Source organism: Ursus arctos, unplaced genomic scaffold (assembly GCF_023065955.2).
Source record: "Ursus arctos isolate Adak ecotype North America unplaced genomic scaffold, UrsArc2.0 scaffold_11, whole genome shotgun sequence".
NCBI lineage: Eukaryota > Metazoa > Chordata > Mammalia > Carnivora > Ursidae > Ursus > Ursus arctos.
The window spans coordinates 20363648-20382189 of NW_026622775.1; the positions used below are offsets into that span (position 1 = coordinate 20363648).

At 37.5% G+C, this 18542-nt stretch overlaps 1 protein-coding gene across 1 annotated transcript in view; it reads left to right on the forward strand.

The window, feature by feature from the left end:
• INTU (inturned planar cell polarity protein) overlaps positions 1-18542 on the forward strand; it is a 74920-nt gene that overhangs the window by 9746 nt on the left and 46632 nt on the right. Inside the window, exons 2-3 of the mRNA XM_026499301.4 lie at positions 1486-2024; positions 10550-10635. Coding sequence (XP_026355086.2) covers positions 1486-2024; positions 10550-10635 — 625 coding nt within the window. The remainder of the gene's footprint in view (positions 1-1485; positions 2025-10549; positions 10636-18542) is intronic.

An 18542-nucleotide genomic window follows, 5' to 3' on the forward strand; every position in this document is an offset into this window, starting at 1 on the left:
GCTAAGAGGTGCTAAAATGATACCACATATTGGGAACCAACAAGTGCCCAAGAAATAATAGTTTTGATATTTGGGGCTAGGTATGCCTTTTTAACCATTAATATGTAGTTGAAAATTCTGTATTAATTGCCAACCACAGATGAGATCAGTGGTTAATTTCAGAGTTGAGTAATAGAATAGTGCATTTTTAAAAATTCTCACAGTTTTTAGAGAGACAGTTGATTTTTTTTTTTTTTTTTTTTTGAGGGAGAGAGAGAGAGAGAGCACATGTGCACATGTGGTGGAGAGATGGGATGGAGGGAGGGGGAGAATCTTAAGCAGGCTCCAAGCCTAGTGCAGAGCCCAACATGGGGCTGGATCTCACGACCTGAGCTGACTTCAAGCATCAGACACTTAACTGACTGAGCCACCCATGCACCCCTAGAGACACAGTTGACTTTTAAGTTAGAAGAACCAGAGTTGCTAATAAACACTGCAGAAAACAGAAATGTCTTCTATTTGATGGAATGATTAGAACACAAATTATACCCTTTTACGTCAGAATATTACAGCTGGTGTTTCTGAAAGACTCTTTTAACATATTATATTTTCCACTGTAACCAGTTTTGCTTTAGAAAATAGTGGTTTGAAAGGTAAAGTGTTCACAACATTGAACAGGCAGGGTGGAGTTTGTGATTAGGTTTGTTACCTAAGATGAGCATTTTGTTTTTTAATGCTGTTTCAGTCATTTTAATAACAATATTGTTTTTTTTCAGTAGCCTACTTCCCAGTTAAAAGTTTTTTTTAACAATCACACGATGAATTATGTAATATGTGGTTTACTTTTCTTACTACAATTATTCATATAAAGGAGTTTTATGGAAATTATAAGCTATAGAAGCAATCATTATTAACTGTGATTATAAACTAGTTGCTTTCAGCGAAGATTTTAGTTTATGGTGAAGTGAGTATTTCTTTTTTGAAAATTTATTATATAAACAAATCTTATTAATAATGGTAGGCTTTAGCTTTCATTTTAACATGATAGCTATGCTGAATAGTTTCTATGCAAAGAGGATGTTTTTATGTTCAGTTTCCAAATAGCTTATGTCTGGATATAATTGCACAATCAACTATTAATGTAAATTATTGTCCAATGAAATTTTCTAAAGTGAGCAATAACCTTACAAGGACTGAATTAAAATGAAAAAAAAAAAAAACCAACAAAACTTAGATTCTAGAAGGAGGCCATCTCCTTTTTTTATTTGTTTTCTGTCACTATGGTTTTTTCATACCCTGTCCTCCAACCCCATTTCTTCAAGACTCCTAAAAAGTGTCGTAGAAAATAATGTCGATGCTTATAATAAATCAGAAATAGTAAGGAGACTTTGAAAGAATCAACGAACTTTCACCTCCTCCCACCTCCCTGCACCCCTGGTGCCAAAAGACATAACTATTTTTCTTATGTTTGGCTGCTATTCAGAGTATCTTTTCTATTTTTCGCAGTGATGTTGAACCTGAATGGCTGGACAGTGTGCAGAAAAATGGAGAATTATTTTATTTGGAATTGAGTGAGGATGAAGAAGAAAGCCTCCTTCCTGAGACTCCTACTGTGAACCATGTCAGGTTCAGTGAAAATGAGATTATAATTGAAGAGGATGATTACAAAGAAGGAAAAAAGTATGAACCTAAACTCAAGCGGTTTACCAAAATTTTAAAAAGTAAAAGTCTTCTACCCAAGCGCTACAATAAAAAAAACAGTAATGACAATGAGCCAGTGTCCATTCTAAAGCATCAGTCCAACCAGAAAACAGGAGTTGTTGTCCAACAGCGGTACAAGGATGTGAATGTTTATGTAAACCCCAAAAAGTTAACTGTGATCAAAGCCAAAGAGCAGCTCAAGCTTCTGGAAGTCCTGGTTGGGATTATCCATCAGACCAAGTGGAGCTGGAAAAGAAGTGGAAAACAGGGCAGTGGAGAGAGACTTGTGGTCCATGGCCTGCTGCCAGGAGGCTCTGCTATGAAGAGTGGTCAGATATTAATTGGTAAGTGTTGCTGGTGAACATCAGTTCTTGTTTGCAGAGATTCATGATTAGTGATGCCTTGTGAGACATGATCAAAACAGAATTATATCCAAAGTCTCAACAGATTAAGGACTGCTTGATGGTATTTGGGGCAGTAGTGAAATTGGTAAGCGTGGTGTACTACAAGGCATGATGTTCTTAAAATAAGTACTTTGGGGAGTGGAATATGTGTTTGCCTCATTTGGGCCAAGGAGTAGCTTAACTAATTTTTGAGTTTTGAGTTATATCATTTTATTTCATCTTGGTTATATTTGCTGACAAGAAAAGAAAATAAGTTAATTTTACAGTGATAATTTAGATTTGAATGACCTATATCCACTAGCATGATATAAAAATATGTAATTTATGAATAAAAATACTTTTAAATTGTATGTTTGCACTTGAGGACACTAAGTTCTTGGAGTGGTTTTAAACTGTTTCGTTTGGCATATTTAGCAATGGTGATGTTATACATAAATTTCCTTGTAAGGGCGCTTGTCACAAAATATCTCATCAATTTGAAGGGAAAAAAATAAATCCAAAAGTTATTCTGAATATATATTAAGGCGAGCATTTTGTATTGCTGATACTTTTTCAGCTGTTTGGTATAATGCTTGAGTTAGTAGCAACTTTATTACTTAGGTAAAAGCTGTATCAGTCAAATGTGAGAATATATTATTCGTGAAATGTAAAAGTTATTAGCAAATCTAAAAGCTGACAATCCTTTAAGTTGACTCAGCCTACAAGATTTAGATACAGGAACTTTTATAACTGCTTAGAAATATTTAAAAACACTTCTTTAAGTCTGAATTGCAGTTGTTTATTCATCGATTCCACAAAATTGTGGAGCATCTGCTAAGTGTCAGGAATACAAAGATTACTCTTAAGGATGCACTCACTCCTCTTCAGAAGCTCCTACTGTGGTGCGAGAGGTGGGTCAGAAATAGGCAGACAGTTTCACATAGTGTGGTAAGTGCCGTGATCGGGTTTACAAGAACGCATCACGTAGGAAGAGCATCTATGCAGTGTGTGTTCCAAATGGTTGCGGCAAGATCTCCGCACTCCCTTCTTACAATGTAATGTTGATACTCCTCCTATGGAGAGTTTAGTTTTTGTGTCCTCCCTTCCCTCCCCCTGTGGGCCTGGGCTACAGTTTAAGTAGTGCTATGTGATTTCAGAGGTGGGATCATAAAAGGTGATACAGCTTCTGCCTGGTGTTCTTGGAACCCAGTTGCCATTGTGTGAGCGAGGCCGGTCCACATGAAGAGGCTGTGAGTATTATTCTGGCTGATCACCCCAGCTGAGGCTTCAGCCACCCTGCAGCATCAGCTACCACACATGAGTGAAGAAGCCTTCCAGAAAATTCCAGCCCCAACCACATCTGGCTGCAACCATGTGGGAAACCCCGAGTGAGAACCTCAGCTAAGCCCAGTCAACCCCAAAACCAGGAAAGATAAAAAATGGTGGTTGTTGTTTTGAAGTTTTGGGGTCATTCGTTATGCAGCAATGGATAGCTGGAACAGAAGCTAATGCATGCTTACGTTTTCTCAGGCGCTCAACTTCCTTTTTTGTAAAATGTCTCAGGCTTATTCTTTTCGTTCTGTCGGAAGATGCCAGAATTCATGCTTATGAAATCTTGCCTGGTTGTTGCCACCCACCATAATTTTAGGATACAACATGATGGGAGACTCCTGTATTTATCTGGGGCCTCTGCTCAGAACGTAATTGGACTAATTTGTAGACAAATCTCTAAATTCTTTTTACCCATTTCTCTTGAAACCTAATGGAGAGGTGGTTATGATCAGGAGTGTCCTATTCCATGCTTCCTTTCCCCTGATCCTCACTCCAGTCTGCTGAGCCTTCTAGGAACGCCACTTACCTCTAGACCTCTTCTTTCTGCACCATCTGTATAGGAGGAAAGAGAATGAACTACAGAGAAGAAGAAACTGCTATGTAGTCCTGTTTATCTTTAAAATGATTTAAAGATACACAGGATGCTGGTAGTATACTTTTTGACCTGAGTGTGGTTACATGGGAATGTTCACTTTTTGATAATCTATTGTTGTACTACTACAGTTTGTGCACTTTTCTGCATGTGTATGAATAGCAGTGAAAAGGCAGAAAAATGAAGTGCATGATTTCAGTTTCATAATGGAAGAGTTTATGATTTACCAGTAAGTAAAAAAAAAAAAAAAGATTTGTCAGAATAAAATGATTATTTCATCTTTGGTGCATAGCAAAATGCTTGGTTGATAAATAAGCCCTCAGAAGCATTTATTGAATAAATGCACAAACTGTAGAAAAATATGTACAGGGAAAACAATTGGAAGTAAACACAAATACAGCAAAATGCTAATAGTGCTGGGTTTGTGTAGAGACATTATAGGTGGTTTGTTTTATCTTTTTTCGTATTTTTAATTTTATGGTGATGTATATTTTTAAAGTTACATACTTTGGGAATAAATAATGGACAATTTTAATGTCATGGTGACTTTGCTAATCCCACAGCATGGAATTTTCTCATTTGTTTCTTTCATAGTTCCATTTTACACTGAAGTCTGTAGTTGAACCGTGAGGTAACCCCATAGGCAGGAGGATCTTGAAAACTTTGTCCTGGTAATGCACTTTGCTGGGGTGACTTCTGCCATCCTCTCGCTGGAGAATGGCCGTCCTTTGACTAAAGTGCGTTGGCCAACACAGTGAGACTGGGGACTCTTCCCATTCTTTCCTTTCACGGCGGTAGAACTCCATTCTATTCTGATTCTTCTTTGCTGGGATTTGGGGGGTTTTGCTGCATTTTCTGGTGCCATTTTTGCTGTTCTTGCTGCTGACTTGCATCTTTATTTTTTATTTCTGAGTTTTTCTTAAAGTTTGACCGTTAGGGGCGCCAGGGTGGCTCAGTCAGTTAAGTGGCTGACTCTTGATTTCGGCTCAGGTCATGATCTTAGGGTCGGGAGTTCAGCCCCGTGTTGGGCTCCTTACTGGGCCTGGAGTCTGCTTAAGATTCTCTCTTTCCCTCTCCCTATGCCCCTGCCTGCCCCTGCCCACCCCCATGCACGTGAGCACATGTGCTCTCTCTCTCTCAAATAAATAAATCTTAAAAAAAAAAAAAAGTGTCAGCTATTTGCTCCCTGACTACCCATAGCCAGCCTCCATCCCTAGACCAAAGCAAATCCTCTTTTGACCTGCATCCTAGAAACTGCCTATCGCCTTGGTGATTTTTTTTTTTTCATCACAATGACCCATTTTTCCTCATTTTAACTAGGTGTTTTTTAAGGATTGGAAAGGATAGGGTTAAAGAAATCACACAACGTTCTAGACAACGTACCCCTGCAGAATGTTTCTTCTCAACAATAAAACGAAGTTTTTATTTTGAGTGCTTTTTGTGTAACTTCTAATGTTCTCACCTGTGATAACTGAATAACTTTGTTTTATATGACACACTTGTGCTATTTCTCTTTTTAAGTTTTTTGAAGTTTTTTTTAATCCTTTAAAAAATCTTTTTGAGGTATAACATACATTCAAAGCATGAACAAATCTTAAGTGTACATTCAACGAATTTTGACGTATGTATATACCTGTGTAACTACCACCCAGATCAAGATAAAGAACATTTCCAATACCCAGAAGGCTCCATTGTGCCTCCTCCCGGTTAATACCCTCTCCCCTCTGAAAGTCAAGTTTTCTATCAACAGAGTGACTTTTCCTCCTCCTCTTCTTTTTTTTTTTAATTTCACCTCTTCTTAAACTTCCTTTAATAGAAGTATATAGTGTGAATTCTCTTGCGTTTATTTTCTTTATTTTATAATCTGTGAAAAATATCCAGGCTGTTTCTATGTAGTATTCCACTGTATATTCATTTCTCCATTTCACTGTTGATGGACATTCTGGTTGTTTCCAGTTAAAACATTTGAAGTACTTTTTTAGAAAGATAGGTTTGGTTTTTTGTGAGCACCTAATGAATGGTTTTATTCTCTAAAATTTTGCATGTTGCTATTTGATACACATTTTTATTTTCACTTTCTGTAATACTTAAAACATTTCAGTTTTCTTCTCCTAGAGTTTTAGAGCGAGAGAGTGAGAGCAAGTTGGGGGAGGGTCTGAGGGAGAGGGACAGAGAGAATCTCAAGCAGACTCCAAGCTGAGCATGGAACCTGATGTGGGGCTCGATCTCACAACCCAGGATCATGACCTGAGTTGAAACCAAGAGTCACACACTTACCCAACTGAGCCACCCAGGCGCCCCAACATTTCAGTTTTGTTAACGAAAGTAACTCTACTGTATTTGTCTGTCTCTCCTCCCTCACATCATTTCTTTCCCACATTTAACCTGTGGTACTTGACCCAGTAGTAAAGGAAAGAAACCAGCAGTGACTTCATTGGAAAGATAGAATTAGAGTTTTTAGGCCTTCCTAGAGAGCTTCTGGTGCAGTTACTTCCTTCTACAGATGAGTACCAGAAGGATTATGTGATTTACTGAAGAACAGAGGGCAGTCGGTGATAAAGCTGGGACCTACAAGTTCTCATTTCTATTCACAAAACTCTTTCACTTGCTGTGGTGCTCACTTGAATGGGCGGGGAAAGTGCCAAAGGATTTCTCTTTGAAGCCAAAAAGAAAAGAAATTATTTAATCCTTTCAAAATGTAATTTGGAAATAAGGATTAGGATACAACAATGTACCACTTCACCCATTTAATCCATTTTGAGACACTTATCCAAAAGAAATCATCTAAAACAGATCTGTAAACCATGACCTGTATGTCAGATCAGGCCTACCACTCGTTTTTTGTAGTCTGAAAACGGAGAATGATTTTTACCTTTTCAGTGATTTAAAAAAAAAAAAATCAAAACACTAATATTTTATTACATATGAAAGTTATGTGAGATTCACATGTTAGTGTTCAGAAATAAACCTGGACTGGAGCACAGCCACATTCATGTGTTTATTGTCTATGGCTGCTTTCGAGCTGCAGTTGCAGAGTTGAGTAGTTGCTGCAACAAAAACCATATGGCCTGCAGAGCCTGAAATATTTACTTATCTGGCCCTTTACAGAAAGCTTGCTGACCCCAGATGTAAAAGAAAGAAAACTATGTGCATGAAAACATTTATTTAAGCATTTTTTAAGTAAGGATAAAAAATAAAAAGCATGACAATGTCAAACTGAAGTATGGTTATTTGAATTATAATTTGATAAATGTATTTGTTATTTGACTATTAAAATTGTCATCTAAACACTATGTACCAACATAAAAATTCTTATTGCTTGAGAAGTTTAAAAGGATGAAATTCCTTTATACCTCACTTGTGTCAATGTAAGTAAAGACTAAAAATAATTTGCGAAAATAATTATGGCTATAAGTGCCGGGGTCATCAGTAATTTTTCAAACATTTCTGTAGTATTATTTTCTATTTTAATGAGAAATAAAAACCTTGCACCAGTTTCTTATCCGGCATCACCAGGGAATGTGATCTTTTACTTAATGAAATGTTTTGAATGATAGTTATAATATATGAGCCACCATTATTCAAGGATTTCTAGAATGATAGGTTAGGAGAGACCTTAATTTTCTGCTTATGCCTGCATATTATAAGTGAGGGATTGATAATTGGAATTCAAAAAATATATAATAAAGTTAATTCTCTCAAAATTTAAGAATTTTTCAGTAAATGCCTTGACAGTAAATGCATTAACTTGAAGGTATAAAATGGCAATATGGTAACTATGTTTCAAAGCCAGATTTTCTTCCCCCTGAAGTCAAATTCAGCTTAATTTAAAAGACCAGTTTAAACTCACAGTCCGCTCCCACCCCACTGGCGCGTACATATTTCCTAGTCCTTCTGTGCATAAATCCCTTCTTCTAACAAGATGGACTTTTTTTTTTCTCCAGTGACTTCTTCTCTGTACCTTGTACATCCAGATCTGTTCTTTTTCATTCATGGTCCCTGATTCTCATTTGGCGCTTAGCCAAAACCGTTTTGTATTGTTAGGCAGGTGTATTCGTTTTCTATAGCCGCTGTGACAAATTACCCCAAACTTAGTGGTTTAGAATGACAGAAATTTATCATCTTGCAGTTCTGGAAGTTAGAAGTCTAAAATGTGCCCTCTTGCACTAAAATCGAAGTATCCACAGGGCTGCATTCCTTATGGATTCTCTAGGGTAGAAATCCCTTTCCTCGGCCAGCTTTTCGGAGGCCACCTGAATTCCTTGTCTTGTGGTCCCTTCCTGTATCTTCAAAGCCAACAGCGTAGCATTTTTAAGTTTTTCTCTGACTCTGAACCTCCTGCCTCCTTCCTTATAAATACCCTGTGATTATATTGGGCCACTTAGATAATCTCCCGATCTCAACATCCTTAACTTAATTACTTCTGCCAAGTCCCTTTTGCCATGTAAGGTAACATTCACAGATTTCAGTGATTAGGATGTGGACAACTTTAGGGGACCATTAATCTGCCTACCACAGTGGGTTTTTTTTTTTTTTTTGTAAAATAATGAGTTTTAATTTGTTTTTATAATAGTAGTATTTGTTTAATGTAGACAGTTTAGAAAATAAAGCAAAAAAAGAAAAAGCCCATACACCCAGAGGCAACATTTTACGTAGATACAGATATAGATGTCTTTTCTTTTTTCTACATTTATATGTAATAGTTTTGTTTTAAAAATAATTTCTTGGACTGTATATTCATTTTGTATATAGTATTAATAGAGTAGTAAACAAACTTTGGCATATATTTTCATAGCCCTCGGTGCCCTGCAGTTACACATTTGATATTAAGCAGATGCTGAGGAATGCATTGATGGATTTTCTCAAATGATTAATTTTACATTGAGGAATTGAGTACTGTAATAAACTGATTTCACCTTTTTCTATTTCATTTGACTTTTGAATGTATCTTTTTTTTTTTTTAAGATTATTTATTTATTTATTTGTCAGAGAGAGACAGCCAGCGAGAGAAGGAACACAGGCAGGGGGAGTGGGAGAGGAAGAAGCAGGCTCCCAGCGGAGCAGGGAGCCTGATGCGGGGCTCGATCCCGGGACCCTGGGATCACGCCCTGGGCCGAAGGCAGACGCTTAATGACTGAGCCATCCAGGCCACCCTGAATGTACCTTGATAAAATTTTCCATCAGTAATTCACATTTCTTACCTAACAGTTCAAACAATTTCATGCAGTTCATTTCCTTTCAGCCTTTGACAGGGCATCCTAATGACCCCTGTGTGCTTGCTGAGAAGGAACTCTGCCCACTGCAGTGATAGGATGTCCAGGAAGCCTGCCATTTCTGAGTCACAGAGTTGCTGACAAGAACTTGAGGAAAACAAATATGTGGGAGAATGAGAAGTAAATATAACACTTCTGTTATAGAAAGAGAAAATTTTCCACTAAACATTTTAAAATATGTATACTACACTCGCTCTAAAATCCATTTTCTTATCTGTTATGACAATACATGTATGTCTCTTACTTTTAGAGCTTTGTTAGACATGTTTTTAGATGGTTACTTCCTACAGTAGTACTACAGATGGTTACTACCTCTGTTGTCCAAGGCTGTTCACAAACATCCTTGAAAAAGTAATCCAGAACAAGGACTTTTAGTACTTTGCCTTGCAAGATGTACGAAAACACGAGAGACTGATGGAGAATCGTCTACCAACACTGATATCTATATACATGTTTATAATCTGTCTTCCCCAGAGTATGAAGCTCCGTGACGGTAGAGATTTTTGTCTGTTTTGTTCAATTCTCTATCTATAGTGCCTAGAACAGTGCATGGCACACAGTAGGTGCTCAGTGAATATCTGTTAGATGAATATTCATTATTTGGTCCATTTCCTAATGATATATTTAGGAATGACAAAAAATAACCTTGGTATGTATATATTTCTATTAGTAAAACTCACAGTATTTTGATATTACCTCTATGTTATAAAAGTAAATTTCCATTTTAACACTGATCTTTATTTTATGAAAGCCACCAAATTTGATAAACATACACATTTAAAGAAAAGCCATGGAAATGGAGCTTTTACCAAAACATGTGGGTTTTGTTATGGTTGGGGCCTTTGAAACAAAGAGCTGTGTGTAGGCACAGATCAATAATAGCGGTGAATGCCACAGCATATTGAGTTATGATGTACCACATGGATTTAATTAAAATTTCAGCCAAATTTTTTTTACTGTGGGTTTAACTGATTAGATTTAATTTTGCTAAGTGCCGTTCTTGGTTTATGCTACAAATTTTTTATTTGTCCTTTGAGTTTACATAATTCTACCAATTGTATCCAAAATGAGAATATTCATCTCTTAGTTCTGGCGTAACGTTGGGCTGTATTATAGTATAAGAAAGGAGTGGAGTGGGAGCTTAGCTCTGCTGCTATGGGCTGTATAATAACACATAATGAGTTCCATAGTACTTTGAAGAGGTTGGAATAGATGCTTTTTAATGTTCTAATTCTAGGTCTTTTTGTTTTTGGATATTCATAAAACGACCTTTGTTATTTTGTTTTCAGGTGATGTGCTTGTTGCTGTGAATGATGTTGATGTGACCTCTGAGAACATAGAGAGAGTTCTGTCTTGCATTCCTGGACCTATGCAGGTATGAACAGTGTTCTTTGTATTTTATGATGAACTACAGAAAATAAAGACATCCTACATGTACTGTTCTCTTTTTTAAGATTCTGAAAATCATCATGTATAAGGTGAGTTACACTTACATACTTGACTATTTAAAAAATTTTAGCTCCTGCTAACATTTTTAGCTTTTGGAGATTATTCTAAAAAGAGAGAGAAATATCTATAAATAAAACTCCTCCTATGTAAAGCAGGAATAATGACAATAATTTAAAAAATATATATAATGACTATCGTGCCATTATGATTACTATAATGTTGATGAAGATCCAGTTCCTAGAGAAGTCATTTTAAACAGTCATGAAATTTTCTTTTCTGTGATTTACTCAAATCACAATTCCTATAAAGTTTTTTTAGTGTGGTTTTATTTATATTAAAAATTAGTTATACTATTTTCTTGATTTTTTTTCTGTTATCTAATTTAGCCTTATTCCTGAGCCTTTATGTAGCTACTTAGTGAATTATTTTTCATTCCTTGTAGGTAAAAATAAATCTCTTTCATAATAGTTATTTTGATAGTCTAAGCATTGACATTTTGTGTCATAGGTGACATTTTTAGGTCATTAGATGTGTTTTGAAAGTGCTGTACTTTCTATTTAGGAATGCTCTGCTCTTGTTAGTATCAGGAATTAGCTTTCTCTCTTTTGAGGGGTAGGGAGGATGATATGCTTTAGATAGGTTAGATAGTCCATCAGACTATGAAAGGATGAACCACTTTCTGGATTGATCAGGATGAAGAACAGAATCCCTGATAAAACAGAATCTTCCTGCGTCTGATTTGAGATTCCAAAATAATAGGACCCATGATGAGATTCTTTATTTTCTAAGAAATAACACTTCCTATGTTCACTTCTTTCTCTTAAAACACACACACACACACGGACACACACACCCCAACGACACACATGGATGCTCTGTAAAAGTGCTATCTTTGTGCAAATGCAAAATGAAAGTGCTAGAATAACTATGGCAGCCAGTGACCAGCAGTGCCTATGAATGGATAGGGAGATGTCGATGGAGACAGGGTGGTGTTCGAAATATTAACAGTTGGGCAGACACCAGCCATAATGCTGAAATAGGGTATACTGTTGTCCCCTTTGGTTGTCAGGTGTAGAGAGGTCGTAGGGTGAGCCAGGGTATTAGGGCACCTCAGGGGGCTCAGACAGCAGCTACTTACCAATCAGTAATGAAGAATTACAGTATTTTAACAACTGAAACGGCTTCACCCAAGCAAACTGGCTGCACAACAGCCCCGGGTCAGGGCTCCTCCCTCCTGCCTCTGTCAGTTGCAGGTGTCTGCCAGTGTAGCTAGAGTTCAACCACGGCTCTTCTGTCTTCCAAAAATATTGTGTTTATAGTGGAGGCACATTATATTTACGTTTAGTTAACATTTGCAAATAGAGCTATGCACACTCAGAAGTAAAAAAAAAAAAGAGGAAGAAATAATGATTTAAATATTTTGGTCCGAATCCACCCACCATTTACATGTCCTTGTTAAGTATGAAGTAGGAGTCCGTGTATCTGCTGTTGGCCCAGTTTGCCTTTTATGGCACGAGCATCTTGCTACATTAAGTGTGGTTCTGTATTTAAATACACACACAGCACACAGCTTTTATGTGCCAATATGTACATCTTGTGCCTAAATGAAGAAACAGCAGTTTGTTTTGAAAATGGAAGAAAAACTGTTTTGAGTTGTTTGAATTTATCGTATTGAGAGAGTATGTTATACTCCAGCACATTCTCCTTCCTAACGTAAGCTCAGAGTGATTTTGACAGTATATAATTTGAGAATGTAACTCCATCATAAGATGTATATTATTAAAACCTTTAATTTAAGAAAATGAGCTTTCTTCTTATTATAAAGTTTCATTGTAAGAGTTGGAAAATATGAAGAAGTAAGGGACAAAATCTTTTAAAATCCCATCACCTGAGGAAAATCATGATTAATATTTCAGAATATTTTATTCTAGTTTAACCCCTTGAGTATAAACATGTATGCATTTGTTTGTCTTACTAGCAGACTTAGTATTACAGCTGTGTCATACTCAAAAGCAAGCACCAGCGTTTAGCATGATGTATCTTTAATAATGGTTTAGAACATAGTTAAAATTCCTTTAACTAGAAGTAATGTTTTATCAGTAAACCACATTTTTCTTACCTCATTAGTGTTGAAAGGGGGGTAAAGTGTAAGCTTCTCACTACCAGCCGTGTAAACTAGGAGGCTCATAGGAGGCTCAGGGAGGACCGGGGTAGCAGTGGGAAGGGAACTAGTGTTGGTACGTACCAGGCAGTATGTTGGTGCTTTGCTGGTATCATTTCCTTTAGTAATTTCGTTTATTCCTCCTAACAGTCTGATACCTATAATTGTGTTTCTGTTTTGTACGTGACGAAAAAGAATCTAAGAGAGATTTAATGATTTCTCCAAGGCTGCAGAATTAATAACTCAAGGAACTGAAACTGACTCCAGAGATGATCCTTCCGTCTCTCACACAACCTGGGTGGGGCTTTGTTCTCGCTGGGCCAGAACTCGCTGAGGCGGACTTGTCCCAGAAAAAGTTGTTTTACCTGATTTGTGTCTATGGCAGCTGAAATAGTTATTCAAGCAGTAAGAGAAGAGGAATGCTGATTTATAAAGAATACCATAGGAGACTTTTGAACATTGAAATTTGGAACTATCTAACGGCAATATTCTAAACTTCTACTCGGTGTGTAAAAGTGGTCTGAACGCTTCTTGTCATCTGACAGAAGATGGCCTGGAAGCTGTCTACGATGTGGTAATGTGGTGGAATGAGGTCAGAGCTCCCATTTTAAACCTTGCTCTGAGCAAATTGCCAGACTGTTCTGGGTTTCAGTTTTCTCATCTATAATCAGAGGAGATTTGAGCAAATATATCTGAGCCCAGTTCCAATTCTGCAGTTCTGTGCTTGATTTTTAAATAAGTTGTTATAAATAGATTCAGAATGAAATCCAGAGTTGAAGCCTATATGCTAGGTGAGGTACAAAAAGCCCAGATCATTTCTTTTAAAGCCAGGTTTTAACATTCTGCAAAAATAGTTGTCTTAGAGTCTCCAAAAATGTTCTGTCGTGAAAGAAAAAAAAAGGCTGGAGAATTGTTCTAGACTGAGGAAGAATGAAGTGACATATAACTAAATGTAGTGGCTAATCCTTAATTGATCCTGGATTGCAGTGGGGGAACAGCTGTATTGGGACAATTGGGGAAATTTGGAAAAAGACTTGGAGAACAGTATTCTATTTAATATTCAAATTCCTAAGTGTGATAATTATATTTGGTTGTGTAGGAGAAAGCCCCTATCCTTAGGAGATACGTGCTCAGGGTTTTAGCAATGAAGCATTAAGATGTCAGCAGATAATTCTGAAGTGATTCAGCCAAATGTTTTTTTGAATACATAAAGTGGGGGTGAGGATGGAAGCCAAGGGGAATGAGACAGAGAAGAGAAGGAGAAAGCAAATGTGACAAAATGTTAACAATTGGTGAAACTGGGTGAGGAATAATGCATGGGTGATTATTATGTTATTGCAACTTTTTTGTAGGTTTGAAATTTTTAAAAATAAGTTGTGGGTTTGAGAAAAAGAGGTTTTCGGTATTTAAAATGACAAGAACAGGGGCGCCTGGGTGGCGCAGTCGTTAAAAAAAAGCGTCTGCCTTCGGCTCAGGGCGTGATCCTGGCGATCCGGGATCGAGTCCCACGTCGGGCTCTTCCGCTGTGGGCCTGCTTCTTCCTCTCCCACTCTCCCTGCTGTGTTCCCTCTCTCGCTGGCTGTCTGTCTGTCACATAAATAAATAAAATCTTTAAAAAAATAAAAAAATAAAAAAATAAAATGACAAGAACAAAGGTGCAAGTATCCATCTAATTACTGACTTTGTGACCTTTACTGCTGGAGCTCTATGCACTCATTTATTCAATAAGCACATAATCATATATATTATAGTAAATGCCACCCTTTTCTGGCTTGATCGGGGAGCTTGGGTCCAAATTTTGCAATTGACCAGGTTTGATTGCATGAAGTACTGGACCATAGCTCATTTTCCTGGAGTTTTGGAGGAAGCCAACTCCTTTTATAGGAGATTAGCCTGTAGAACAGTAGTCCTGGACTCTTACCTCTCAAGTATTTCTTAGGTCTAAGAGAGGGGAAAAGTCTTTTTAAAGGTGATGATGGTTGGGTGGAATGTTTTAACTTTTATTATTTCCTTGTTACACAAAAGTCATATATATGCCATGGAAAAATTAGGAAATAGACTGGCAAAATTTTAAAAAATTGTAAATCTTCTCTATTTTCAGAACCCAGAAGTACCATCTGTTTGGGTATTTTAAAGTGGAGGACCGACTTGATTAGATTTGCATTTTAGGAATATTTCACTCGGAATGGGACTGGAGGTAGGGAAACCAGGTGATTGGCTTCACAGCAGTCCAGAAGAGAGCTGATAAAGGCCTGTGGATATGGAGGAAGGAATAGATTAGATTTAAGGTAATGTGAAGCAAAGAGGACCGTACTTCCTGCAGGATAAAGAGAAGGCCAAGGTGCCTTCCAGGCTTCATCCTGAGTAACTCAGTGAGATTGCCTAAAAGAGAAGAGGATTAAGGAGAGAGAATTTGCTGAGTCAGATAGGCTCATTTTCTTCAGAATTTTGACTGAGGAATATTCAAAGCATCTGCCAGGCAACGGAGAAAGGATCAGACAGGCAGATAGCAGTACAGGTGTTGTGAGAGAGCCCCAGGAGGGCCGTGAGGCAGCAGTGAGAGACTGGTCAGCTCTCGGAACTGCTTCAGATTCTCTGGTTCTTATCTGCGAAGAGACGGAAAGAAAGAATTTGCTTGTTTGTTTGACAGAGGCTGAAGAGATGTTGCTTGTTAAGTGGAAGGGTTGAAGACAGAAGTAGAGGGTAATTAAACAAGATTTCGGAAGTGATGAGTTATGGAGAGTGTGTCTTTGGACCTGAGGAAAGGCACATCATCTCCTGAACTGGAAGGAAGGGAAGAAAGGATGGGCAAATTGCACGTACACGCACACACACATACATACACACACACACACACACACACACACAAATATTTTGAGAGAGACAGACAATGAGAAAAGATGAAACATGTCACAGGTTAATGTCCATGGGGGAACAGAAACCCCTTCTATAAGAAGTTTCATGTAAGCTATTTTGTATTAGATGGGTTTTTTTTCAGATTTTATGTATTTATTTGTTTATTTGTTTGTTTATTTATTTATTTATTTAGAGAGCACAAGCTGGGGGAGGGGCAGAGGGAGAGGGAGAGAGAGACCCCAAGCAGACTCTGTGCTAGGCATGGAGCCCGATATGGGCCTCCACCCCATGACCCTGAGATCATGACCTGAGCTAAAATCAAAGAGTCAGATGCTCAACTGACTGAACCACCCAGGCACTGCCCCTTAGATGTTTCTTAATAAAATTTTTCTATGAAGTATATCCTTAATATTTATGTATATCAACCCCTTTTTAAAAATAGCACATAAGTCTTAATTTAGTTATTTGTCTCATCCGTTATCATTTTATCAAGGCAACCAGATATCCTGAAATTTATAGCTACTTAACATGTAAGCTTTTCAAAATGTCTTACTAAAGTGTAGTTATCTTTGCGTAATGGAGCTAACTTTACTTAAATCAGAAGAATGGTGGCTAAAATAGTCCTTAAAAGAATTTTAATGGATGGTTCTGTGGTGTGTGTATTTGAGTTTTTGACATGGTGAGGGGAAAATGTCCTTACACCACAGAAAAGAAGTGCAGCTGTTTGCCAAGTGTAACATTAGTTAGTTTTCAAGTATGTCATTTTTCACTAAGCATAACAAACTAGTCTTAAATTTTAGGTTGTTGTTGCTGCCTAAAGTAAAATTAGTGAGTTTTTATTTTGAGTTTACCACCTCATTTCCTTTTGTCATTTTTGGTGAGTCACAGCCGGTCTTTTGACCTCTCTACCCACAGGAATCTCAGCTGAAAAAGTGCCCTCCCTGTTCTGAGACACATTTCTTTCTCCAAAGACCACCTTTCTCCTTGTTCATCACTGGTATGCACAGCTCTCAACTGACGCTGCAACAGACCCAGCCTGGCTCTGTGACGTCTGCTTCCCTAGGATCACTCATCTCACGCTCCCTGCAGTCATGTTTCTCCCCCTCCCCTCCACTCGTATATATAGCTCCTCGCCAAAGCCCAATGCTGGGGACAGTCTCAGAGCTCCCATCTAACCTGTCATAAGCTCTGAGTTCAAGATTTCCCCAAATTCTTAGATTTCTCATGTTTTCAAGGAACACCACCAAGGAATGCCACCCATGTGTTTTCTTTTAGACACTTTTAAATTCTCATCCTTAGATAAAAGGGCCCTCAACCACCAAGCCATTCACTTCATGAGACCCTTGTACAAGGATTTTATATGCTTTTGCTTATGTGTTTGTATTTCTATTTATGTATACATATTTTGAACATTGCCCACTAAAACAGATGCAACTCTCAGAACATAGTCTTTCAGGCCATCTAATGCTTACCTGTTGTTCGATTGGGTCAAAACCTCACACCAAAATATTCTTTTTCACATCCTTCTAAGATCATTTCTAAAACAGTGTCTTTTCAGCTGTCTCTCACCTTAATCTTATATTTTAAGTTTCATCAGATCATGCTTGATTGTTCTCATATAGGATTTCTACTTTTTTATATTTTTGTTTAGTTTGCTTATTATTTCCCCCCGTAAATACACTAATTTTCTACTCAGTCTTTTTTGATGTAATATTAAGGGCCCATTTTTCAATAGGTTTATAGCAAACATAAAAAATTCGGTAAAGGTTGACTTTTCCATTTGAATATTACATGTTTTGTAAGGAAACATGATCATCAGGCCTCAGGAAAATTTTATGAAGAATTTCTCCCCTCCTTTCTATACGGATTACTGCTGATCTAGACCTGGTTTATCTTTACTCCAAATATATACATATTAATGAATTTAGCCCTCATGTCTCTTTTCTACTTGTTAATAAAATAAATCTGAGACTTATTTTAGAAAAGATGTTTATTTAACTTAATGCACTTTAGGTCGACAGAGATGATTTAGTGCCCTTAAGATGCCACAGATAGTTACAGATAAGCAAAATTGAATACAACCATAAATAGTCACCCCTTGTGAACAAAAGAGAATATTTAGATATTTGTCTTTTAGGAGGTTTTATTCATCAGGACAAATTTATTTTATAGTATAATACTAACAGCAGTTGGATGGGCTGGTAGAATCATGAATGAATTTTTTTTTTTTTTAAGATTTTTATTTATTCATTTGACAGAGATAGAGACAGCCAGCGAGAGAAAGGAACAGAGGCAGGGGGAGTGGGAGAGGAAGAAGCAGGCTCCCAGTGAAGGAGCCTGATGTGGGGCTCGATCCCAGGACTCTGGGATCACGCCCTGAGCCAAAGGCAGACGCTTAACGACTGAGCCACCCAGGCGCCCCCATGAATGAATTTTTAAAAAATAATATGTTTAATATTTTTTCATGAAAAAATATAAATATATAAAGTTCATTTTTAAAAAGAGTGACTCTATGTGTTAGTATTTATCACATTTAAAGTTGTCCTTAAAAATGGTACTTCTTGGGCACCTGGGTGGTTCAGTCGGTTAAGCGGCTGCCTTTGGCTCAGATCATGATCCCAGGGTCCCTGGGATCGTGCTCGCTTCGGCAGCACATATACCAGGGTCCCTGGGATCAAGTCCTGCATCAGGCTCCCTGCTTCTCCCTCTGCCTGCCTCTCCCCCTGCATGTATGCTCTCTTTCTCTGTCCAATAAATAAAATCTTAAAAAAAAACTCTCTCTTATAATTATTAAAAATTAGGGGTTATTTATTACT